Here is a 26,643-nt window from a genome sequence, read left to right as displayed (position 1 = left end):
CGAGGCGTGGCTGGAGAGCTCTCGGTCCTACGCGTCACGCGGAAAGGGCGGGCCTGCAGCTGTTGGCCGCCGGGCAAAGGCTTAGACAGCTCGGTCACGTGAGGATTGCGGAAGTGCTGTTCAGGCGCCGGGGAAAGGAGCAGCACCGGCGCTGCATTCGCCCTGGGGTGGGGTAGAGGGAGGACCGGGAACGCAGGAGCGAGCTGCGGTCCAGGTGGAGGGGCTTCTGCGCAGCCAGCCCTGTGAAGGTACAAGGGAAAGAGGCACTGAGGGGTTGGAAATAATAGCAAGTAATCTGTGGAAAAGAATCATAATTTGCCTCATTCCGGCCTCATCAATTCTTCTGTACTAAACATTTTTCCAGTAGACATCCAATAGAAAAAAACCCTTTATTACATAAATTTGTTTAAATCTGGTTAGAATCAAGTAGTGGCTTGTGAGATGCTGAACTGCCTTGTGTTTTCACTACTACTTATCACTTGTATAGTGCTACTTGACATACACAGCTTTGTACAAATACACATAAGAAACGGTCCTTGGTCTATAGAACTTACAATGTAATCAAGACAAACATACAGGATAGACTTTGGGAATTTCGTTTGGTTAAAATTGATAAGGCTGTGAGTGGGATAATTAATGGTAGCCTCAAAAAGCTGGGTTTTTAGACTGGATTTGAATAAGACCAGAGATGGGAGTCTATTCCAAGTTGGAAAGCACAGATTTAGGAGTTGGTGGTGGAGAAGAAAGGCATAGATCAGAACGACTTGCCTGATGAGCAGAGTTCATGAGGTGGGGCCTGTAAAGAGAGAAGAAGAAGTGAGGAGCAGCAGAGTGAAGACTCTTGTAGATGAGTAACAGGAGCTTGAACTGTATGCAGAAATAGAGAGCCTATATAGTGATCTGAGAGGAGGGCTTATGCAGGTGTAGCAATCATTGGGAAATATGTCATGCAACTGAATTTTGGATAGACTGTAGAGGAGAGAGGGTTCACTGGAAGACCAGTGAGAAGCAGGTTGTAGTAGTCTAAGCGGGAGGTGATGAGAGTGGATAAGGGTTCTGGCAACATGTTCAAAAAGGACGGGATGGATTTTGATGATGATATAGAGAAAGAAACACACTTTTAGTGTGTCCTCTCTGGCTCCTCCTCAACCACCATTCCAGTATGCCTCATGGCTCTGTCCTGGGCCCTCTTTTCTCTGTATACTAAGAACATAAGGCTTGCCATATTGGGTCAGACCAAGGGTCTATCAAGCCCACTCTCATGTTTCCAATAGTGGCCAAGCCAAGGCACAAGTATCTGGCAGGATCCCAGGGGTTAGATAGATTCTAAGCTGCTTATCTCAAGAATGAGCAGTGGATTTCTGCAACTCTAATAATTGTTAATGAACTTTTCCTCCAGGAGCCTGTCCAAACCTTTTTTAAACACAGTTATTCTAATAGCTTTCACCACATCCTCTGGCAAAGAATTTCAGAGCTTAATTATGCATTGAGTAAAAAAATATTTTTTCTTATTAGTTTTAAATGTATTACCCAGTAACTTCATTGCATGTCCCCTGGTCTTTGTACTTTTTGAAAGAGTAAACAACTGATTAATATTTACTCATTCCATTCCACTCATTATTTTATAAACCTCTATCATATTTCCCCTCAGCCATCTCTTCTCCAAGCTGAAGAGTCCTAACCTCTTTAGTCTTTCCTCATACGGGAATTGCTCCATCCCCTTTATCATTTTGGTCACCCTTCTCTGTAGCTTTTCTAATTCTGCTACATCTTTCTTCAGAAGTGGTGACCAGAACTGAACACAGTACTCAAGATGAGGTTGCACCATGGAGTGATACAGAGGCATTATGATATTGCTTTATTCTCCATTCCTTTCCTAATAATCCCTAGCATTCTATTTGCCTTCTTGGCTGCTGCTGCACATTGAGCAGAAGATTTAAATGTATTTTAAACTATAACACCTAGATCATTTTCCTGAGTGGTGACTCCTAATGTGGAATCTTGCATTTTGTAGCTATAATTTGGGTTACTCTTCCCTAAGTTACTAATTCCCTTGGTGCTCTGATGTCCCCCCATGGCTTTCAACACCATTTTTATTCTGATGATTTCCCGATCTACCTTTCTACACCAGAAATTTTATCAGAAATCCAGTCCCAGATTTCATCCTGCTTATCTGATATTGCTGCCTGGATGTTCATTGCCACCGTAAAACTTAATATGGCCAAAAAACATCTATTTCTCCCCAAATCTACCTCTCCTCACCCTCTCTCCCTTTATCTATTTGTGTGGATAATACTGTCATCCTCCTGGTCCCCTCAGCCTGTAACCTTGGAGCCATCTTCAACTCCTCTTTCTCTACACACATCCAAAACAATGCTAAAATGTGGATAGGAGAAACAGGAAGAGAACCAAGACATGAGAGAGTCCCAAAATTCAAGGGAGGGCAGAGTATCAAGGAGCAGATGGTGATTAACTGTGTCAAAAGCAGTGATTAGGTCCAGGTGGATAAGAATTGAGTAAAGGCCTTCAAAGTAAAATTTAAGACCCACACACATTTGCCGGCATGTGCACATGGACACGGTGATGTTACAACAGTCCCGCACGTTATAAAATTGGCTCTACACGCATACATGTGCACACGATTTTATATTGACGCACGCGCATGGCAACTCTCGCGCATAAATGGGGGGAATTTTAGTGGCTATGCACACCGACACAATTACCTGTTTCTCCAGTTTGGCCCAGTCAAGGAGAGGACTTCCTAAACCCTCTAGCTAGCTTGCCTCCCTTTTACCCTATTAGTTCCGAGCCTTAAAACCCCATTGACTAGCCTAGTTTTTTTTTTTTGTTACACGACTTACACACTGTTCATAGCAAACGTAAAGTTACGTAGAAGGGGACCCCGGCATGCGCTTGTGCACATAAACACTTACCCTCAGACAACATGGGGCAGTTCCGGCCCGTCCACGCTCCACCCTTTATGGTGAAAAAATGTTCATGTGCCGTAGTCATGCATGTATCTCCTGGCTTTGGCGTGCAAAGAGCTTTTAAAATTGACCAGTTTGGTTTTAGCCATGAAAAGGTCTTTGGAGATCGGCAAGGGTTGTGTCTATGAATTGTAAAGAGCAAAAACCAGATTGGATTGGATTGAGAATGGTTTGAAATGAAAAAGTCAAGATAGCAGAGTCAAGTAATTTGGATGCAAAAGGGAGGAGGGAGATGGGACAATACTTATCCAAGGAGGTAGAGTCCAGTGAGGGTTTTTGGTTTTTTTTTGAGAAGCGGTGTGAACACAGCATGTATTAAGGCAGTGGGAGCAGTTGCAATGGAAAGTGATAGATGGAGTATGTGACAGATGGAAGGGATGACTGCAGAGGAAATAGAGCTAAGTAGCTGGGCGGGAATGAAATCAGAAAAATAAGTAGTGAGTTTGGAGGAGGAGAGAAGATGGACAGTTTCCTCCACTCTGATTTCAGAAAAGAAGCGGGTGGCAAGGGCCAGAGAAAGGGGTGAAGAATGGAGAGGGGAGGGAGGTAAAGGTGACCTGGTTGAGAACTCAAGATTAATTTAGTGAGCCTTGTCATAGAAGTAGCAAGCCATAGTTTGGGGAGAGGGAGGCGCAGGCAATTTGAGGAAGTAATTGAGTGTGGCAAAGAGATGGCACGGGTTGGAGGCTAGAGAGTTTGTCAGTTGGACACGGTCCAGCCAGGGCTGAGGATTCTAGGGAGGCAGTGTTCACAGCCTCTGAGGAGGGGAGGGAGTGCCAGTCATTATACAACAGTGACCTCTAGTGGCTGGATTTGGGGCCCATGATTGCAGAATTCCAGAAGGTGTCTAGGTGCATGGTCTCTGGCCAAGAACCGTCGCCACAATGACCAGGCTAAGTGATATAAAATAAAGGAATAATTCCCAGGTTGTTGTGAAGGAAGGCTCATGGCACTGGTCCTGGATTTGTAAGCCGTATAGCTCTGGGCCTAGGGTAGTCAGATTTTCAGGGTGGCAAAGTTCCTGTTTGCTCTGGCCCTCCAATCCTTTGCCTGCCACCACCATCCCAGCCCCAGACTTCTGTTCCCTACCCTGGACCTCCAATTCTTTATCTGCTGCTATCACCACCCCCTCCCCCAATAGGCTCCATCTCCACTTGTGTGAGAGGTCAGTGAGCATGAGGTCTGAGTAATCCCATGCTGACAGACCCCCCCATCTCTCACGTAGAAGCCCAGAGGGAGTGGAGCCACAATGATGCCTAGAAACATTGGGCGGCTGCAAGATGACTCAGTCCTCATGCTCATGGCAACAGCGATGGATCCTGGTATTTAGTTAAGATTCCTACATGTTTTCCAGAACCAGTTATTTTGTTGTTCAGGTTCTGCCTCACTCTTCATGGTGCTGACATACAGCAGTGTTACTGCTTTACTGCAGTCCAGTTTTTTTAAATTAATTTGTAAAGAGGTGTCGCTCTAGTCCTTTTATTCTTTTGGATAATAATGATGGTTATCTGTTCAGGCTTACACAGTACATACAGCCGAATGTGGAACTGGATTCCACAAAAAGACATTTTTTATTTTTAAATGGGTCTGAGGGTGATGGTGACTTAGTGGCCCTTCCTGTAAGACAAAGCTATGGTATTGTAACTGGCTGAGTCTCAGCACTGAACGCTACTGTAAGTGTATTATTTCCCAGTGCTGTGACTGGTATAATCCATAATCTAAGTATATATCTTCTAAAGGAGACGAGAGATTAGGGATATGTTAAACATATTCGAATACTTCAAAGGTATCAATCATAGAAATATGGAAATGATGGCAGAAAAGGACCGCTGGACCATCCAGTTTGCCCAGCAAGCTTCCCATGGTAGTATCTGCCGCGCCGTGCAGGTTATCCCCCATGTATCAGTCAGCGCTGCTTATGCACGTGGCTGAAGAAGCAGTCCTGTGGTTTTTTTCTTAATGTCTGAGCAACAGTACCCCAGACTGTGTTAAAAAAAAAAAGGTCAGGGCTCATGTTGGTTGTCCCTAAATCCAAATTTCTCTTTCCTTTCAGCCCCCACCCCGCTCATTCATACATAAAAATCAAAAACATAAATTTATGTTTCAAAAATTAAAACAGTTCTTATCTACTTTGCAAAAAAATTGTTATTAAAATTACAAAATTGTTCAGACACCTGTTATGACCAATTTAACCTATCCACTTCCCCTCAACAGGATGTACTATATTATCCTGATATCTCAAGATAATATCTCTCTGAGCAAAAAATGATCCTCCTCACTACATCAAAATCTTCTCATGTGGAACACGCAGCTCGTATCGTCTGGATGTCTCAAACTGATGTCTCTCACATCAAAAATGATCCTCCTCACTCTAATCAAAATCTTCTCGTGTGGAACACGCGGCTCGTATCGTCTGGATGTCTCAAACTGATGTCTCTCACATCAAAAATGATCCTCCTCACTCTAATCAAAATCTTCTCATGTGGAACACGCGGCTCGTATCGTCCGGATGTCTCAAACTGATGTCTCTCACATCAAAAATGATCCTCCTCACTCTAATCAAAATCTTCTCGTGTGGAACACGCGGCTCGTATCGTCCGGATGTCTCAAACTGATGTCTCTCACATCAAAAATGATCCTCCTCACTACATCAAAATCTTCTCATGTGGAACACGCGGCTCGTATCGTCCGGATGTCTCAAACTGATGTCTCTCACATCAAAAATGATCCTCCTCACTCTAATCAAAATCTTCTCGTGTGGAACACGCGGCTCGTATCGTCTGGATGTCTCAAACTGATGTCTCTCACATCAAAAATGATCCTCCTCACTACATCAAAATCTTCTCATGTGGAACATAATCCAAATATCTCAAAGTGATGGGGAGGATCGTGATATTTGATACGAGTACATCGCTTTGAGATATTTGGATTATGTTCCACGTGAGAAGATTTTGATGTAGTGAGGATTGTTTTTTGCTCCGAGAGATATTATCTTGAGATATCCGGATAATATAGTACATCATGTTCAGGAGAGGTGGATAGGTTAAATTGGTCATAACAGGTGTAATTTTGATAAAAATATTTTGTAAATAAATGTATATGTGAACTGTTTTAATTTTTGAAACATAATTTGTGTTTTGAGTTTTAGGGTATGAATGAGATTTTTGGAATAAGATTATTTGTGTATTATGCTGCTGTTTCATTGAACTTTGTAGCAATTTTGTATCTTTTGTAACCCTTGTATATTTCTCATGTAATTCGAAGCCACGGTCTAGGCCCTTCTGACTGGTGGAAGTGTGCATGCAGTTTCCGTGGCTCGTTCGCTTCAACCTGGCGCACTATACTAGTGCTAAATTTCATCTTACAGAGGTGTGGGCCTCGACCTTTTCTGATTGTGATAATCCACAGGAAGATGAGGGTCTTTCTCAGGTACAACTCTTTGGTTTGGCATCATCCTTGGAGTAAGATTACAGCATCAGAATGGGAAGTGACTCAGGCCCCATGTTTAGGAGACCTCTCTCCATGTCTTACAGTTTATTTTGGATTTTGAAGGCTGTTTTTTTGTGATTAGTATCTCATATCCCATCATTTGACGGCATTATTTCTGTGTGCCTTGTGTTTTTTTATTTCTCAGGTTTTCCAGCTCTTGTTGGTGTTGACCTTGGCGATTTTGGAAGGTGCCCTGGCGAGAAGCATAATGGTGGTCGGGCACGGGATTGACTGGGGCCAGCGGGTAGCCTCTTTCCGTGCCAGCCCCAGGCATTTTCTGTGCAACGTGGGCACAGAGGGCTTTGTGGAAGACTTGTTACGAGATCTGAAGAGTGAGAAGACCACCGAACAAACAAAGGTAACGAGGGTGCACTGGAAACATGGCGGGACGTCCCTAGTGCTGTTGATACAGCATTGTGGAAAACTTGGAGGCTGAGAAACTTCATGTCCCATAAAGGCATTTTATGAAAGAGAATGAGCTTATGTTATCGGTTTGTCCCACACAATCTACAACAGGACTGGGCTCCCCCATCCCCAATACCAAATCATCCATGCACAAACTCTAGCACCATCCCTGGCCCCCTTTTCCTGCCCTCTCTCCATCCCTCACAGGTCATTTTTACTTCTGTCCACCAAAATATACCCTGATATGTACCAGAAAAATTAGTCTTTTTTTTTTTTGCACTGATTTTTTTCCCATTTTTGTTATAATAAACACTGATAAAATCCCGGGGAAAAATAAAATAAAAATTGAAACTGAAGAGGCTTGCCTTTGCTGTACCTTTTCTATGGTGGGGGCAGTGTGTGTGTTTGTGGAAAGCTTGTGGTGCTGCTGCCTGTGTTGTCCCTGTTCCGTGGTGGGGCAGTGTGGGGCAGGTGGGGCCTGTGCTGTTGTGTGTGTGTGTGTGAAGCTTGTACTGCTACTGCCTGTGCTGTACCTATTGTGTGTGTGTGTGTGTGAGTGAGTGAGGGAAGCTTGCACTGCTACTGCCAAAGCAGCATATGTGGTAAGTGCCTCTTTTATTAGCTTAATGGCTCTTTTTATAGCTGTTAAACATTTAAATACCCTCTTTAAGATGGCTTAGAAAAGCAGAGAATTTGAGGGACATATGGTCTTCCTTCAACCCAAAGAACTATGCAGCTATGTTATTTTAAACATGTGCTTTTCTTGATGTCTTGCTGGGATTACTTGTTAAATTTGTTTCCTATTGGTATCCATATGTCCTGAAAAGAGTTTAAAGACCTCCCGCTTCCCTTCAGTGAATTCTGCTGTGTGGGAGCTCAGATGGCCCGTTTAATATTGAACATCTTAGTTTCACCTTCTCTGAAGAGGCCATCATTTCATGTGCTGAGAGGTAGCTATCCAGACTGCTTAGAAACCTCGTCCCGCTTGCTCATTTCCTTGTTTTCTTATGCAAGCTAACATCTTGGGGATGTTGCAGTTTATTTATCATTTGTTTTCCTCATGGGGAAATGAGGTGTTGCTTTTCGTTTTTAATTCTACCTGGCAGTATCCCTGCTGCCCCCCCCCCCCCCTCCCTTTTAACGTGACCCCTAGTTTCCTGTAACGAGGTACAAAAGACCTCTCCTATCTCGACCTCTGCCATGACTACCGAGTCTTCCCCAGCCCCGCCTCGCGGTATTTCCATGCTAGCCTGAAGCCGCAGGAGACCCCTGGCCCTATGCTTCTTTCTGTCTGAGGCACAGATTAATCTCTCTGCTTGGTTCTCAGATTCTCTTGACTTCATTTGCCCCCATTGGTGGGAAAGTTCCTCAGGCTTTTTGTGGAAGTCGTACCCTTAATGCCCCTCCCTGCTCTCCTACAGGTAAATTTTGTTGGTGTCTGCATAAACAGGGCTCATACCGATGCCATCTCGTCCTCCTGCTTCCTTGAGCGATTGCCACTTAACTGAAGGTCTCCTGCCAACTCTCCTTCCGGCCTCTTTTCCCCAGGAAACTCAGCCACCAGAGCTGTCTGGATTTTGCCAAGCACGCCAGCTGCATGCGTGCATGTTAACTGACCATATGTAGGTGTTGTATGTGCTCATGGACTCACATGTACAGTTTGATGACTGGGGTTGGATGTGTTCAAAGCCTACTGTCCATGGGTATGTGTGTCTGTCCTTTCTGAATGATGGTGGGTGTGCTAGATGTGATCATGCTGACTGGTACACACTTTTTATAAGCACATAATGCACATGATATTTGAATATGTATTCATGCCACATCACCATGCATGTTTATACATCTGTCCATGCTTGATTAATCACGTCTGTTACATGTACCCATAAAAATGAATCTTGTTTCCTTTTCAGATTGCTATGCTGACTCTATTTCTGGAGTTTCCACTGCTGCTGTGTCCTGAGGCGGAGGCTGGAGAACAGACGGCAGAAACACTCATGGATATGTTTGCCCAGATGCCAAATTCAGCCAGATTTCTGACGCTGAAGTGTCACCTCCTGCTGTCCGTCGAGACGCTCCTTGTCACCGCTGACAGTTTCAGGGAGAGTGTGAAAGCGGCGCAGGAGTTACTGTCACTGTTGATGCAGCTCATATCCGACCTGAATGACAAGAAGCAAGGAGAAGCCCTCAGGCCTCTGCGGATCACAGCCTGTGAAGGCCTTCGGGAACTGGAGAGCTGCTACCCAGGCTTGCTGTCTCAGAAGCTGCAACTGCTCTACTCCATGCAGCAGCAGGAGGCGACGGCCGCTCATCAGTCCTATACGCTGCTGTACAGCGTCGCATTAAAGAATGCAGTTCAGCTTCTGGCACAGCGAGGGGGCGCAACCCCGGGTGCACTGAGGAAGATGACATCGAGGAACGAAGGGTTCTTATGGCACACCACAGAGAATGCCAGGCAGTGCTTGTCCGTGGCAGGCGAGCAGTTTCTGTTGCTTTCTGCCAACGGCGAAACCAAGGAATTAAAGTCCATTTTGTCCCTTCTGCTGGAGGACTTGTACCTTCTGACCCCCGTGTCTCAGAGCGCTCTTCTCTGGCAGCTGATCCAGGTGGTGGCCACCGTCCGCACCCTCTCCCCGGTGATCTTCAAGTCGCAGCTGGTGCGCCTGTTCGGCACCGCGGACCTCTCCCTTTTCCACAGCATCTTGCAGATGAAAGGCCTCTTCACAGACAGCCTCTTCACGGCCGAGGACGAGACCTTCCTGCTGAAGAGGCTGGTGGGCATGACGCAGCACCCACTGCTGAGTCCGCCAGTCAAGCTCTTCTACGCGGACTGCCTGCTCCATTTCCCAGAGAACCGCCCTCTTAATTCAAACGCTGACGAGAACCTGCCTGTCCTCCTCTCGCTTCAAATGACTGCGCCATTGTCTCCCACGGTTTTCCAGGACAGCAGTACTATGCTGTCCCGCCAGAACTTACTGAGCTTGGCTTACCTGGAGAACGAAGGACCTGAGGCAGAGAGGGGAATGGGTTTTCTTTCTGATCACGTCATGTCCCTTCATTGCATTGTCCTCCATAACGCCGATCGAGAGTTCACGGCCACCTTCTTCCGGGCCGTGTTCCTGTTTGTTCGCTATTTCAGCTTCTCTGAAAGACTCATGGAAGACATGACACGCAGGCTTTTAGAGCTCTACCAGAAGAATGCTGCCTTGGCTCCATATTTTATAAACCTCATTAATCAGACACAGAAGCTGCTAGATATCCCCAGCTGGCCGATTGCTCTTTCAAAGGCCTTGCAGACACTAATAGTGGAGCTGCCGCTTCAGCAGCTAGTTCCCCAAATGCTCCGTTGGCACCTGAAGGTCCTTGCCAGGATAGCAAAAGAAAGTGCCATCTCGCAGAGGAGCAGCATTCAGCTGCTCATGAACCTTGCCCTCTACTCTGACTTGTGTAGCTCAGGGGACTGGAAAACCGGCAATGCTATCCTGTCGGTGTGCAAGAACATACTGCAACACCAGCAGCTCGACGTGGTCTTCACCACCTTGGCAGACCTGCTCCAGTATCTACTGCTGCATTATGAAGATATCGATATCCAAGATCGTGCCCGCTTCTATTATACACTGCTCACTAACCTTTCCAGTGAGAAACTCACCACGATCCTGAACACGGCACCTGCTGGAGGACAAGGCAAGACGAGGGCCTTATCCTCCATCGTGTCCGAAAATGAGAACTTCTCCACGGTGCTGACCGTTCAGGCCACCGAGCAGCCCGTTCTTCAGCTCCGTCGGGTGTACGACAATGACTGTGCACTGCCTGTGCACGCAGACTCTTGGTCGGAAGGGTTTGCGACCGACTGCTGCTTGAAGGACTACTATGAACAGTTTGCAAACTCTCTGGCTCCATCTGCGTTCACGCTGAAATACCACCTGGCGTTCACAGAGAGCGTCAGGCCTCGGAATCACAAGCTCTTCTGCATTGTGCTGCACTTTGAGCAGCCCGATTCCAGTTACGAGCCCGTTCAGGATGTTAAGGTGCCGTGTCTGTTCACGGACAGAAAACCTGAGGTGCTTGCCCTTACCCTGGAGCCCCGGGTTCCCTGTCCTACTCTGCTGTCTGTGACTGCCACGTACAGCACTCAGGATGGAGTCACCTACCACAGCCAGCTCCAGCCACTCAAGCTTAGCTTCTGCGACACGTTCCTTCCTTTGCCCCTGCCCTCGGCGTGGTCTCCGGAAGCGCGAGGCTACCTCTTCGGGGAGCTTTGGCAAGCTTTCCGGCCTGAAGCATCGGGCCTGTGTGCAGAGAGCCTGTTCTGCTTCCCGCTGTGCCAGCAGCCCCTCCACGACTTCGTGCAGAACGCCTTTGCTAGGTTCGTGGCTTCCTCGCACTCTGCCATCTATGAGATTGGGATATTTCTGCCTCCAAAGTTCCACATTCTGATGCAAATTAAGGTCCTGGATGACACAGCGAACATCAGGATTCGAACAGATAACTGGGAAGTGCTACCCCACTTAAGTTTCTACCTGAAAGAGATTACTTCAAGGTGGTAATCTACAGTGTGGGGGTGGGTGAGAGCAGGCAAGGAGAGAGATTTCCAAAGGATGGGCCATAAGGTATAAAGGAGGAAGATACTGCCTGTTCCTACTGCAGGTTCATCTTACCCGCGAATCCCAAACTAAGGAAGCTTGTTGACAAAGAAAGCTTTCCTTTTCAGAAGGATTGCATAATTTAAAATCAAAATACAAGGTTAGCGTAGAACTCCATTGGCGGGGTTTCTCTGCGTAGCTCTAGTAGCTACACTGACTTTGGAGACGAGTGGTTACTTTGCAGGCTGCGAAATCTTACACTGGACCTGATTTCCCAAGACACTGTCGTGCAAGAGCTTTTTAGACCATGTAAGTCCCGGCTTCAGTTGTTTCTTACAAGCCCAGTACTACCACTATGTTTTCTAAATTAATCAGTGGGGGAAAAAAAAAAACTGGAATGAACAAAATTCAGATCCTTCTCCCCTGCACACTTAATTTCTGAGGCAAACTAATTGTTAATGAAGTGCTAATGAAGTGCTGTTATTTTTACATTTCTGGATGTAAGTAAATCAGGGTGCCAGCCTTCTGCTTCTCATCAAAACCTGTTAATGCTAAATCTGAAAGCATAAATACAATTTCAAGTGGAAGCCCCGGGGGAGAATAATGAATTCAGCAGCAACCCGAGCCAACACAGCAAATGGAAGAATATTTGAGTAAAAGAAGGCTCTGTGCCTCCGTATTCTCCCAGACCTGAAGACGTTGCTGCTTGTAACCCTCCATCACTCCTAAAGGCTGAGGAAACTCAGGAGAAATGAATTGCTCATCTGAAAAAAACTTTTTTTTTAAACATATGTTAAACAACCCACGGAAAAGGACTAGAGCAAAAATCCGGACAAGACGACGTTGCAATCCGTTCTGATCTGTGGGGAGGGCCTGCTCTGAATCTGGCACCTGAAAGCCTCAAGGCCCAGATGCTACCGCAGTTTGACGCTGGCAGTGGGAGATGAGAGGGTGGCAGGGTAGGAGGTTTGGTAGAGTCTGCGTTTTTAAGTCTCCTGAGGTGTAAGGCTTGAGAGCAGATAAGTTGCACAGCAGCGACTGCTTTGCAAGAAGAATTTTGTGTAGCAGGGAGACAATTGTGTAGCAAATCGAAAATAGTGGGAAATGATTAAATAATTTTTCTCCTCTCTGTGTGTCGGGCTTTTGTTCTCTATGTCTGTGTCCTGTCTGTCACCTATTCTGTCTTTTCTTTATTCTCTTCAAACTCCTAATTTTACTCTTTCCTGTCAGCCCTCCCTCTCCTACTGTCTCCCTCCAAACTCGCCTTCAGTCCTCTCCCTTGGACACACCCTCTTCTCACCCTCTAGTCTCCACTACCTATATCCCCACTTACAGACTTCCCTACATTCAAAATCTGATGACGCTCCCCTTTGCTTCCTGCACGCACACACAGCTTCCCCTATATTTGCACTGATGCACTTCCTTCCCCTACGTTCACCGTATGGTAGCTGAAGCTTTCCTTTCCCTCCCTAGCATACAGCCAGTCCAATAGGGGCCATAGCTGCTCTCTTCCTCCCCTCTGCTACTGCAGGATGGGCTCCATCACAGCCTTAATAGCTCCAGCATCTCCGGCCAGGAGGAAGATGCCACTGCTTGCCAATAGAGTGGCATCTTCCTGCTTGCTGTGCTGTGGGCATATGAAAAAGTTGCATAGCAGCTATTGCTGTTTCAATATGATATTGCACAACAAAACACAAGCTTTGGCTTGCAATGTGCTATGGGGAAATATACATCCTGTTTAAGGGTCTATATATATATATATATATATATGCATGCTCTGTACACATCCTGACACAAAAAAACCCTACAATCAATGATAACCCTCACTCTGCCACCGTGCAATAACAATGCCAAACTCGGACTTACAACTCTAGCCCAAATTACCACCTGCAACTGTCCCCTCTCCCTCAACAAATCAAATCAAGTCCCTGAAAATGCGGAAGTGCAATACTGAGCTTTGACTGCTTTCAAAAATGAAGAAGATTAGAGTGGCGTAGGGGTTAGAGCAGTGGGCTAAGAAGCACTGACGTCAGGGTTCAAATCCTGCTTCTCCCACTGACCCTGCTCGTAACCTTGGACAATTCAACCAATCTTCCATTGCCTCATCTACATACTTAGATGGTAAGCAGGCAGCCACCTATTGTAAGCGATTGTAATTCACCTTGAGCTCGGACTTGTAACATCTAAATCCAAACCACCTCCTGCATTGCATAGGGCCCACATCTGAAAAGGATCTAATCCTCCTTTCCCACAAACATGCCTCTCTAACTGAAGGCAAGGGCAGTCATTTTTTTAGTTCTATTTCATAGTTTGCTTGATTTTTAATTGTTTATTTTACCCTCTATTGTATTGTGATGGTCCATGCCAAACAATGGTACATAAACGTTTATAAATAAATAAACCTGAAGATCAGAAAGACCAAGTTGGTGTACAAGGGACCGGAAATGAACTCAACGAGCTTGCAGTGTCCTCTGTAAAGGCCTTAAAGATCAACATTACCATTTTACATTTAATTCTCCAACCAATTGTGAACCAATGCAATTCCTCAGAGACCAAAAAAATCCGAGCCCAGTAACCATGTCCAGCGACAACACATGCAGCTGCAGAACCCGGGTCAAAGAACTTGGAAGACCCAAATACACAACTTTCAGTAACCAACATCAGACACTACCACCAGATGCTTGACTGATCTGCAATCCCTGGGCTCTGAAAATAGCGTCAGTCTACAATCCAGTCGCTGCTGGAAGAACGGATGCCTCAGATTGGGGTTGACAGCACCAAAATGAATGGCAAAGAGGGTAATATGAAATATTAAAAGTAGTGGAGACACAGGCGCCCACGTGGCCTTGTCTGGCAGGCTGCAATGGTAAAAGCTCAAAGGCAGGCTCTAAATACTGGAATAACTGCAAGTCCTAGCAGAAGCGCAGGGGCTTTACAGAGCTAGTGAAGATTTCTTGGTCTTTTTTTAAAGAAAAGATTCTGAAAGCTCGCTGTACTTCGACTGGCATGCAGTAGCTGAGCAAGGAGGGTTCAGCCAGGTCTCCAGGAAAGATGGGAACAAGAAGCCTGAGCAAATCCTTCCTAGAGGGCAGAGGTCCTTGCAAAGTTTGTTTTATCCTTCTGGGGCAGCGAGGCCAGGAGAATGGAAATCTCAACTTGGGCTTGCAAGGTTTATCCTCGGGGATATTAGCCAGAGGAGAGTGAGGCAAGTCAAATTATGGGTCCATCAATTAATGACTGCTATGGGGGACTACTAAATTCCCTTTGTGCCCCAGAAAGGCCAGTTCATCAGTCACTGAGACAACCCTGATATGAAGGGAGAGTAATGATATCCCAGGTCCAGTACCATAAAAAGAAGATAATCCCCAAATTCCTTGGTTGGGCTAGGAGGCGCAGTAAATCACTTCTGGTTTTGTTTTTGTAATACAATCCCCGTCCACGTGAGGGTGGGCTTGAACCAAGCCCACCCTCACGTGGACGACTGGGGGGGCTAGAGGCCCACAAAAGAGCCTATGAACCCAGTTATGGAAGAACATCCACTTACTTAACATTCAATGCTGCTTTAAAAAGAAACGGGTTCTAGAGCACAAACCCATGCAATGGGCAAATGTGACTCGGTTATTTTACTCTTTTGGACAATACAAGGACTAGGGGGCACTCCACGAAGTTAGCAAGTAACATTTAAAACAAATCGGAGAAAATTCTTTCAATCAACACACAATTAAGCTCTGTAATTCATTGCCAGAGGATGTAGTTAAGGCTGGGTTTAAAAAAGGTTTGGATAGGTTCCTGAAGGGAAATCAATAGGGAATAGCCACTGCTTGTTGCCAGCTTTAGTAGAATGGGATCTTTTTAATATGTGGGTACTCGCCAGGTACTTGTGACTTGGAATGGCCACCGCTGCAAACAGGACACTGGCCTTGATGGACCTTTAGTCTGACCCAGTACGGCATATCTTACGATATCTTACTCTTAAAGTTAATTTACAAGTAGTGATTGAGTCATTGTGGGTTAGTGATTGCATTTTTGTTGAATATTATGTATATACCCAGAGCCTTTGCTGGGTCGTCTTTTTCAATAGAAAGTATTTTTTTAAGCAGGCCCTGCCGTGCGCTTGGCCCAACCACACCCTCTTGAGTCAGCCCTGCAGTGAGAAGAGCCCAGAGGCTGCATGAGTTCATAGTGTAATATTAAACTGTCCATCTTATGTAAGAGCCACTCTCCTGTGCAGAAAGAGCAGAGCAATAAAAGTGGTCCGAGGTGCGAGCTCTCCCTCTCTCTCTAAAGTGCATCCTGAAAATGACTTCAATGTTTCCTGAAAGTGCACGACTGCGCGATGGTTTGGAAAAGCAGGTGCCGACGGTGCTGTTTTTCCCTGCAACCAAGCTTAAGCAGAATGTGGTTTCTTAGGGTGGGTTAAATGCCAGATGTAATAAAGGGTTTTCCCCCATTTTGGGAAGAGGGAGGGGGCAATAAACTACACACATTGGCGTGAACTCTGCAGGTACTTTTTACCCATGAGCTTTTCATCAATAATCAAAGCAAAAGTATGTGGGTAATTTTTCTCTTTTAAACTACATCCACTGGTGCACAACCTGCCCTCTCCCGCTGCAGTAAGCGGCAAAAAAGGACTTGTGATGGTGAACACCACATGTGCTTTTACAAGCAGACCTAATGGGCAATATTTAAAGAGCCCTTTTCTGCACATAAAACCTGTGGGAAATGCCTTTGATATACTACCCTCCCCCTCTCTAAAAAAAAACCTTAGTACATCTGGTCCGTGAACATTATTCAGTCATTTCCCTCCTGGCAGGCACAGAATGTAAAAGCAGGACTGGCTGGAAGGTGCAGATTTATTAGTCACATAAGCACTGCCATTTCCAGCTGCATTTATTTTGCCTTTAATCGACGAGGTTTTTTTTTTTAGCTATTACAGCAAAGAAAGAGGGGCTCAAACTGCTAAAAAAAAAACAGCAACAACAACCAAAAGTTTCTAGTCTGTGCAAACTTCCTTAATGGCGAGCTGGTTTTGGTCTCCCTGAGCCCGTCGGCAGCCGCTGCCTTGGAGGGCGCAGTCCGGCCAGCACTAACTCGTGAGTCCTTGGAAGTTGGGCTCTCTGGAAGAAGGCAGGGCTATCTGCTGACTCAGCACTTTGTCAATGATGCTGATCTCCTGGTCGCGCTGCTCGATGTTCCCGTGGGGCGTCCAGGACATGTCGTGCTGCAGCTTGTACGAACCGAGAAACTCGTGGGGGTGGCCGGGCCCCCAGTCCTGCAGAAAGGAGGCGAAGCATTACTGATCTGTCTGTAAAGCTCCCACATAAATACATGGTCTGGGGAGCAGGAGAGGCGATGATTCAAGGCGGACAGGCAGCAGCACGGCTTGGCTTAGCAAGCAGAAAACTCATTTTCTTTATAATAAGGACGTAAGTGTCTACAACAGAATTAATAGGGTATTTATTTATATGCCAACAGCATGATGCATTTTGTCTCAAACACATAACGAGGTTGTGCAGATAGATTGGACGCAATCTGCTCTGAAATGCTATTTATATTGATTACATTTAGAAATCTCTAGGCCAGAAGGATAAATACAATAACACCACTGCCAGTTCTAAGGCCTGTGTTGCTGCATGATTTGGCGGGGTCTTTGGACTTTCGAACAATCCTATCCATAACCAAAGGGTTTCCACCACACTCTGTCTGTGGCAATTGTGGGAGAAGCCCTGAGCTGCAGAGATGCAACAGCCTGGTCAGGGAGATAAGGCAGACTCTTCACAAAACATGGGTGCCTGCAGCTGGAGAGTGGAACAAAGATGTCGGCAGAAGGGTTCGTCTATGTGCTAAGCTAGTGATCCTGGGTTTATGTAGTTTGCGGCCAAATTAGATGCAAAATTTTGAAAAGATGGTGTCAGCCAAAAAACATATTTTCTCCCAATTACCTTTTTTCTATTGAATTATTATTTATTTTTTTTTTGCTTTTCTTTGCTCTCCCCTTCCTCTCTTCCAGCCGTTCATTTCTTTCTTCGCTCCTTCCACTCGTTCTTCTTTATGTGAAGCCAGGAGGCGACTCCGAGGCCATCGCTGCTCCTCTCCGCTTCAGGCTGGCGTGGCCATGGCGAGAGCTCCTCCCCTCCCCCTCTGCAGAATTTTAGGCTCCTGGGATTCCAGGCCCAGGTTCCTGCACAGATGACAGGACGCCCTCGCTTTTAGAGGATGATTGAAGGGATTTTCTGTGCAGATAACCCACCCTCTCAGCTCTTCCCGAAGAGTTGGATTATATTGATTAGTGGCTGTTTCTGAGGAACTTTCACTCACAGGACCCACACAAAACCCCTCCCCATCAGGAAATGAATGCAGCTCCTAATAACAGGTTGCAGTACATCTTCTGTAACTTTCTCCTTCTCCTCCCTTCATGGCAAAGGACCCAAGTGCCCACTTACGTTCGGAGACAGGATGGAGAAATACCTCTGACCACTTTCCCGCATGTACAGGTGATAAATGTTTCCCGGTCTCTTCACCATGTTGCAAGCCACGTGGTGCAGGTCAGCATCTTTCTTCGCATCCTCTAAGACCTGAGCATAAAGAGTAACCTGGGTCAGAACAGTTTGCTTCTCCAATGGCTCTAAATTCCCATCTCGTGCTTTGTGAGGGCTCTGGATTTTAAACACGACAGGTACAGGCCTGATTCACTAAGGCTTTTTTGCCCATTCACGAACACCTTTAAGCTTCCCTGGTCTATACTTGGTTTTAGCTGAAACGGCTACCAATGAACTTCGAGTTCCCAGAGTGGAGCGATGAGATTGGTTAATGACTTTCCCTTTCTCTCTAACATGCCTGAGCTACAAGCCACTGCTGATGGAAAATCCTGATATTTAGCAGCAACCTGATTAATCCTGCCCTTGGCTTCTAATGCTTACCCCATCTTGTGCTTTCAGAGCTGTGCATTTTAGTAAACAAAGTAGCATAGTAGATGATGAAAGTAAAGACTTACCGCCGCATCTAATCTGCACTTTTAAGGATACCTCTAAGTTACCAGCTGTTAGAAGACAATGGTATCCTATACCTAAACCAATCTGTATTCAGAAAAGATCGATCAACAGAAACCCTACTCATATGCTTAACAGACCCTGTGCTACAGGGATTTGACAATACAGGTCAATACAGGTGTTCCCAAGTTTCTGCAATCTCGGCCACACTTTTCAACATTTATATGCTTCCACTGTGTAAACTACTTGCAGAACTGGGAATCACCTTCTTATAGGCTCATAACATACAGTTTTACATTCCTATCACCAAATCAATTGAAAATACAACATCGACACTCAACATACATGAAGGCAATACAGCAAAAGCTATCTCAGCTAAAACTAACACTAAACACAAAAAAAAAGTGAAATTGTGTGGCTAAGGAGAACAACTCAATACTTAAACCGCCATCCCTAGATCTAGGTATGTTCCACATTATACCCTCTGAACAAGTACAGCATCTAGGAATACAGATCAATGAAAACATTGCTATGAAAATGCACAAAAACAAACAAATTAAAACAGGTTACTCCAAGCTGCGAATCCTACCTTTTACTAACATTCCAGGACTTCTGAACTAATCTACAAACACTAATATTCTCAAATATAGATTTCTGCAACTCCCTAGTACTAGGACTACCTTCAGGACTATTAAAACCATTACATCTTCTACAAAATGTCTCAGCAAGACTTCTATTGGGGACAAGGAAATTTGACCACATCACCCCACCGCTGATAGATCTTCACTGGCTGCCAGTACAATCAAGAATCCACTACAAAGTACGGACACTAATTTTCAACATAATCAATGACAGAAACTCCTGCTTATTAGATGCGACTCTCCGACAATACAGCAAACACTAAGATCACAAAACAAAGGACTATTAACCATACCTACACCGCAGAATACTCATCTGACACACATAAGAGAATAAATGTTTTCTATAGCAGGCCCCAAGCTATGGAACTCCCTACGAGAGTCGACACATCTGATCACTGAAAGAAAGAGCTTCAAACGTGAGCTGAAAACATGGCCTTTTCAAAAATGCATACGAGTTAACTTAAACTAACAACTGGCAGAAAACTACATGGATAGTGACTGAAAAAAAAAAAGAGCGACAATTATTAAGATATATTTAGAGTACTAAGACAACTCAATGACTATTATAATAATCTAGTAAACATGTTTTGATGTTATGCTGACCTAAACTTTGAATGCTGCTTTTGTAAACCGTTGTGATCTTCTTTTGGAACAACTGTATATAAAATGCCTAAATAAATAAATAAAATATTGAAGCTTGACTGTTTTGTAGAATCTCACTCCTTATCTAAGTCAGTTTTTGTAGTCTCTTTGTTTCTCTACCATCCTACATAGATAATAATAGAATTCCCAATCCAGCCCACCATCCCTCCCTATCCCCCATGCCTTACCACCAAGCTTTGTAAGAAGCTGAACAAATCTTTCTAGGTTCCCAAGGCCTTAATTGAAACTCTGCCAGCATCTACTGGGTTGGTTGGGTTTTTTTTTTTGGAAAGTTCTATCCTGCTGGTCCCAACTGGGCTACCCCATGGCTTATGGTATCATTAGGTCATGCTTCCTTTATCTTTTTCTTGAAAAAGAGATGCTGACTTTTTCACTTTCTTTTCCAGGGCTTAAGCCTGCCACCTCTGGACTTGCAGGTAGGGTCCCTACCACTAAGCTATAGGGCCTGGCCGGCAGCACCTGTCAAAATGTTCCTGGCCCGGGCTTACCTTCCTCGCCTGCTCCTGCAGGAGACGGATCTGCTCAGCTATGACAGTCAGCCTGTTGGAGGCATTAGCTCGGATAAACTCATCTGCCTACAAGAAATGGGAGATATTTTAGTGACGCATTTACAGCCTTATTAACAGGAATATGTTCAGCAGAAGATATTTAGGAAAGTTTTTCCCTAACAAAATCCTTTTCCCACTTCAGCATGCTACAGCAGGACATCACCTTTCTGACAGTGAAATGTTTACCTCTTCAATCAATTCCTATTTCCTGTACTGAAGCCTAGGGAAATATGATCACTTCACTAGACAAAGGACCAGAAAACATAGCAAGTGTGGTACCCAGAAAGAGAGAGAGATTCAAGAAACATGGTAGCTCTAGTAACCAAAGAGAAAGGACTTGGAATCATGGATTTGTAACCCATGGAAGACTGGGAAGCATAGCAGCTTTTCTAACCTAGAACAGAGAACCAGGAAAAATGACCACTTTGATACACAGGGAGAGGACAGGGAAATATGGTGATTTTGGTACTCGGAGTAGAGAACCAGAAAACTAAGTGGATTCAGTACCAAGGAGCATGAAAGAGATGGGAGTCTCTGGGAACACATAGGATGTAAAGTAATTTTCCTGCTGAAGCACTGTTTCCAATTTTGGGCCTCATATTTTAAATATATTGTGGAAAAATTGGAAAAACAAATCAGTGGAGAGCCATAAAGATAATTAGAGGCCTAGATAATATGATTAATGTATGATACCTCACATGGGATTTTTCCTGCTTTAACATTTTGTCTGTTCCTACCCAATTTAATTTTTAGAATCATAGTACAGTTTAGGTTCAGAGGATCCTCTTGGGAGGAAGGGAATGGATCAGATAATTTCTTGAGATCCCTTCCAACCTTATTTTTCTATGATTATATGTAGGCTGGGAAAAGCATTCCACCTCCAAAAATACAGATTCTAGTTTTTTAATATCTCACCTTCTGCACTTGTTCAGCAAGGGCGACCAGGTCTGATGGATCCTCAACATGATTAGTATGGTATGTGTTGACAAGCTGAAATCCTGTAGGATTGTTGCTGCTCTCCACAAGGGCAACTGGCAAGAAATAATTATTACTTGTTTAGAAATTAACAGAGATCAAATAAAGCAAGAAATCCACAAGCAGGACTAGGTTTCTGGATTTTTTTTAAGGATGGTTACCTCTGTCAGCTTTAAGACTTTTTTTATTGATCTGTTCTTTATAAGCCAGATGTTTTCTTATAGAAGGCATGCAGTGGCTAGAGAAGGCCTGTAATAGCTGATTGCTTTTGCAGTACTGCCTTTACTTCTCCCTGCATGACTACTTCATTTTGGTTTTCAAATTGCCCTGTCTATGTCCTTAATTACAGAATCCCTTACCACTAGCTAGCTGTTCACTCTCTTATCCTTTCACTTGAAATCTAGGAATCTGTCTCTTTCATGCTCCAACCCCATCCACACTCACCCCTCTGTGTGCTCTTAGGACCCGATTCATAAAAGTGCTTACTAGATTATCTTCTGTCTCTCCATTTCTAGTGCAGAATAGTTGTTTTGTATCAACACTTCGCTTAGCAATGCCATTGTTGAATTTTTCTCCTTTAATTCCTAACATAACAATTCTAGCTCAGGGGACTAAAGCTGTTAATCAAATCTTTACTAATTCTTTCTATAAGCTTGATTCCCTTGTATCCTGCAAGGTTGTTACTTCCAAGGTGAATCACAATGAGATGTGATTATCAATTGATCCCATTTTATTCCATTTTACGTCTAATCCTTTCAGTTCTAATCTCAAACACTGTCACCATCTCCCCTCTATAGCTCACTTCTTGGCCCAAAACATAAGAGTGGTCGAAGATCCAAACTAACTTTTTCTGGTATTCTGTGTCCTTCCTTTCTACTCTCAGTCAATACCCCTGTAACCACCAATCAGTTGTACTGCCTTCTTCTGATCTCTGGGGAGCAGTAGCCTACAGCACCAATTTGGCTATCCCCATGACCTATCTGCATTTTCACTAGGTTATGCTTCCACTATCAGGTATCTCTATCATAACTCCGTCTCATCTCATCTCTTCTCTCGAGTATACATATTTAAAACCTTAAGTCCCATGATAAATAGCTTTTGGTGCAGACCCTACACTATTTTGATTGTCTCACTCTGATTGCCTCTAATCTAATCTGTCTATATCCTTTCAGAGGTACTATTTCCAGAACTGCACCCAAAACTGTATAAAAAGCCACACTGCTTCCAGAGTACTTGTGTAACAGTGTTGAACAAGTACTTCAGCCGTTTTCAGGCAAGATAGGCAGAGATCTGAGAGAAAAAAACACGTCTGAAAGACAGCTAGAATCCTGAGAGAGACTTCTAAGATCTAAGAAATTAGTGATACAGATCAGAAAGACAGAGGTGTCTGAGAGACACAAAGACCCAAAGATGTCTGAGAGACACAGTCAGACAGAAGCCTGAGAGGAACAGAGAAATGTCAAACAGAAAAGCTCGGAGAGCTAAGAGAGACCAGACAGATTTTGGATACAGAGATCCAAGACTTGAGAAATCTGAGCCACAGAAACATGTTCGAGAGGGAGCGTTTGAAGGAAGGACCTGAGATAGCCCAGGCTATAACTGGCAGGAAAGAGTTTTTAGCATTTGTTTTCGGTTTCTCTCCTAATAATCTGTACAGCTTCTTTTTATTGTTACCCGTACTGAGGTGTTCGCTCTCTGTGCTACTCATGGTGTCAGGTGCTGGAGCGGTGTCAGCACTGCCAGGCCAGATTCGTGGCTGTTTCGCATGGACAGGGATGAGTGGGAGCTCGGAATTCCACTCTGCAGCCTGCCATAGAGAGCGTGCTCGGTATTCTACTCTACAACCTGCCATAGAGAGCGTGCTCGGTATTTTACTCTGCAGCCTGCCAGAGCGCTTACTCGGTATTCCACCCTGCAGCCTGCCAGAGCGCTTACTCGGTATTCCACCCTGCAGCCTGCCATAGAGTGCGAACTCTGTATTCCACCCTGCCATAGAGCACAGTCAGGGTAGAGCCCTGCAGCCTGCCAGAGCGCATACTCGGTATTCCACCCTGCAGCCTGCCAGAGCGCATACTCGGTATTCCACCCTGCAGCCTGCCATGGAGCGTGTACTCGGTATTCCAGTGGGCTCCCTGAGTAGCTCTATGCTGAATGCTCGTGTTGTAAAGGCCAGGAGAGTGCGGGTTGTCTTTTCCACTTTTGTGCCTGTTAATATTTAGAATCACTTTCGTAATTCTTGTGAGTCCAATAGAACTGAAAGCACATATCTGCAAGAAGGGCTACAGTATCTAGATGAATTGAAAAAAACAGAAATGGTCGAAAGATTCCTGTTTTCAAGATCCATTAGACAGATTTCATATCCACTCCTGTGATTCCAAGCTCAGTACTTTATTTTCCCTGCTGGCTCTGTCTTCCCTGAATGAATGGGATAGATCAAACTGTCTGTGTAGAGGATGTGGCCAAGATTTTATCTGAATCCTACATTTCCCTCCCCCATCATTTGGGGGCAAATTGAGTCAATACAGATCCATTAAGAAATATTTTTTCATGGAAATGGTGGCGGATGCATGGAATACCCTCCTGGAAGAGGTGATGAAGCCAAGCACAGTAATGGAATTCAAAAGGTCATGGGATGAACACAGGATCCCTAGTGGCTAAAGGATGTAACTGAAGAAACAGGGAGACCTATGGTAACTTTAGGTGTAACATTTCTGAATGGGGATAACCTGCATGGAGCGGCAGTTCTTGGGCAACCTGGACAGAACAGCAATTGCTATCCTTAACAGAAGCTATGGGGCAACCTGGATAGATCAGCAGTTTCTACCCTTAACAAAAGGCTTGGGGAAAACTGCATGGAGCAGCAGTTACAACCCTTATTAGCTTGCTAAGTAAACTGGATGAGCCATTTGGGTTTTTTGTTATCTGCCAGCGTTTGTTTTGTTGCCTCCCCTACAGCTGAGCCAGAGGGACAGCATATGTGCAAATAGCATAGGCCTCTGATGTATAGTAATACACATGAATTTTTTATGTGCAGTCTTTGAGCCCTATACAGCAAAGAGTTTTGTGCACAAAACATGTGCACACAAACCTATTTAAAACTCCACAAATTAGCACTCCTCCATTTAAATCCCATGTTAGTTAAGACAATAGCTATTACTCTTTGATGCAGAGACGTACGTAGGCCTTTTAAAAAATGGTGCCATTAATTTTTTCAGTGGGTGGTTGGGAAGACAGGAGAAGCAGGAAGAGGAGGAGGCATATAAAGAAACATGGAAACATAGAAATGACGTCAGAAGACCAAATGGCCCATCCAGTCTGCCCAGCAAGCTTTCACACTTTTTTCTTTTCTCACTCTCTCATACTTATCTGTTACTCTTGGCCTTTAGAACCCTTTTGGTTCTATTTCCCTTCCACCCCCGCTGTTAATGTAACCTTTTGGTTCTATTTCCCTTCCACCCCCGCTGTTAATGCTGTTAATTATGGGAGGGGGACCTATGCAGGGGGGTCTAGAGGAGAGATGGCGGGACAAGTAGGTGGGGGGTGAGGGTGTAGTGTTTCTGGTCTCAGGGCAGAGTACCTCTGACGCAGGGTCCCAGCCTTCCAGATTTTTTAAACTGGATTGGAAGAGTAGTTTAGTGATTAGAGCAGGGAAGTCAGGGTTCAAATCCTGCTGATGCTCCTTGTGACCTTGGGCAAGTTACTGTCCCCCTGTTGCTTCAAGTATAAACTTAGGGCCTCATTTACTAAGCATTTTTCCCATAGACACAAAATAGGAGAAAAGACTTTGTAAATCAGCCCTTAGATTGTAAACCCTCTGGGGACAGGGAAATGCCTACAGTCCCGGAATGTAATCCACTTTGAAGTGTCATGAAAGACAGTATTTTAAAAAGTAATAAAGTTATTTCACTTTTCACTAAGCCTAGTGCACCTTTTATCTTTGCCTGTTTTTTTTAAACTCCAGTTGCAATTGCATACTATTTGCTTACTGCATCCCAGGGTGGGGGGCTCTTGTAGCACAAATAAAGAAAATGTACTCATTTTCTTACAAGGAGCTAATTGTGTTTGAAGCAGAGGCAGGGAGACTGCTTCCATTGGGCAAACTAGGCGGTCGCCTAGAGCAGTGGGCCCCAAACCTGTCCTGGGGTCTCACCGCCAGTCGGGTTTTCAGGATAGCCACAATGAATCTGCATGACAGAATTTGCATGCACTGCCTTCATGACATGCAAATTTTCTCTCATGCATATTCATTGTGGCTATCCTGAAAACCCGACTGGCTGGTGGGCCCCCAGGACAGGTTTGGAGACACTGGCCTAGAGCACCAAATTTTGGAGGGTGCAAAATCCTGGCCAGCATGAGGCCCAGAGCCAATACTGCCAAAGAAGGGAGTGCTGTGCTGGAGTAGACACCATTGGGTAAATTTGGGGATGGGGGTGAGGGGCATGACTGAAGGTTCACCAAATACTCTTGCACCTGCTCAGGGGAGCACAACACCACAATGACAATGCACTTATAGAGTGGTGAAGCCAAGATGCAAATTCTGCTGATCCTCCTCATAATCTTGGGCACCTCACTTTACCCTCTGCTGTCTCAGGTACATCCTCTGGGGACAAAGCAATACCTACTACATTCAGATCCAGATTTAGCCAAATCTGAGTGGCAGATTTTGAAGGCACCAAATAGCTAGGTCAAAGAGGAGCCTGCTTGCTATGGGGCCATGTGGCAGAACTTTAAAGAGATGCTACCGTGGTACTCTGGCTATGATCGCCAAATTTTTAACTGCAGCCCTGACTGTACTTGAGCTAGCAATGAAAAGGTGTGCTCTAAATATTTAATATAAAAGCCATGTGAATTTGCATATTTTAATTACCTTGAAAATCAACCCATCTGGGGTCCTCAAAAGCAGCGTTATGAAACGTCCGTGCTAACCTAAGGTACCCAACCCTGGTCCCTTCTCGGGCTTGCTGGATAAGGAGGATATGCAAAGTAACCTGATTCTCAGACCAATTTTATGCAAATATGAACATAACCTAACGGAACGCTGTCCCAGGAGATGAAATAGGAAAATATGCCGGCTATTCCTTGTGTTCATCCCGAAAGCTGGACTCGTTTGCATCCTTCGGAGGACGGTCCCTGGCGGGTGTGACTCTTGCAGTAGCTCTCGTTTTTGTTTTTTTTTGCAGGGGACCTGGACCAGTGCCGCCTCGCCCCACCCCCAGTTTTCTTAGCTCCTCCTTCCATTCCTTGTGTTCTTGTCTGGCCCAGCCCCCCTCAGAAGCTCCGCCTCTCATCAATCCACCCGCTTGCGGCTCCGCCCAATGTCTCCTCCCCCCTTGCCCTCAGCTCCTCCTCTCCCTCCCTGGCTGTCC

General features: G+C 45.0%; 2 protein-coding genes across 3 annotated transcripts; one reads left to right on the top strand and one right to left on the bottom strand.

Moving 5' to 3' along the window:
- The first annotated feature begins 2 nt into the window (after window positions 1–2).
- Window positions 3–15,089, top strand: AP5B1 (adaptor related protein complex 5 subunit beta 1). The gene is made up of 3 exons (XM_029579309.1): window positions 3–248; window positions 6,622–6,834; window positions 8,792–15,089. Exons 2-3 carry the CDS (start codon window positions 6,685–6,687, stop codon window positions 11,423–11,425), a joined length of 2,784 nt encoding a protein of 927 aa, XP_029435169.1. The 5' UTR covers window positions 3–248; window positions 6,622–6,684; the 3' UTR covers window positions 11,426–15,089.
- A 1,207-nt stretch (window positions 15,090–16,296) lies between these two features.
- C15H1orf50 (chromosome 15 C1orf50 homolog) lies at window positions 16,297–23,108 on the bottom strand. Of its 2 annotated transcripts, none has more exons than XM_029579098.1 (5): window positions 22,958–23,108; window positions 21,218–21,333; window positions 20,243–20,329; window positions 17,905–18,036; window positions 16,297–16,733 (listed from the first exon to the last, which is right to left on the bottom strand). In XM_029579098.1, exons 1-5 carry the CDS (start codon window positions 22,983–22,985, stop codon window positions 16,548–16,550), a joined length of 549 nt encoding a protein of 182 aa, XP_029434958.1. In that variant the 5' UTR covers window positions 22,986–23,108; the 3' UTR covers window positions 16,297–16,547. The 2 variants fall into 2 exon arrangements, with proteins under 2 accessions (XP_029434958.1, XP_029434957.1); XM_029579097.1 differs by having other exon boundaries at window positions 22,952–23,106.
- Window positions 23,109–26,643: the final 3,535 nt, after the last annotated feature.

This window comes from Rhinatrema bivittatum, chromosome 15 (genome assembly GCF_901001135.1).
Source record: "Rhinatrema bivittatum chromosome 15, aRhiBiv1.1, whole genome shotgun sequence".
Lineage (NCBI taxonomy): Eukaryota > Metazoa > Chordata > Amphibia > Gymnophiona > Rhinatrematidae > Rhinatrema > Rhinatrema bivittatum.
The sequence above is the reverse complement of the archived record's forward strand: the minus strand, read 5'-3'. Positions and strand labels throughout refer to the sequence as shown.

Coding starts and splice junctions, on each gene's coding strand:
- AP5B1 (XM_029579309.1), top strand. CDS start 6,685: ATGGTGGTCGGGCACGGGATTGACTGGGGCCAGCGGGTAGCCTCTTTC. Junction 6,835..8,791: donor AGACCACCGAACAAACAAAG/GTAACGAGGGTG, acceptor TTTCCTTTTCAG/ATTGCTATGCTGACTCTATT.
- C15H1orf50 (XM_029579097.1), bottom strand. CDS start 22,985: ATGAGTAGCACAGAGAGCGAACACCTCAGTACGG. Junction 21,334..22,951: donor GAGCGAACACCTCAGTACGG/GTAACAATAAAA, acceptor ATTTCTTGCCAG/TTGCCCTTGTGGAGAGCAGC. Junction 20,330..21,217: donor TTGCTGAACAAGTGCAGAAG/GTGAGATATTAA, acceptor CATTTCTTGTAG/GCAGATGAGTTTATCCGAGC.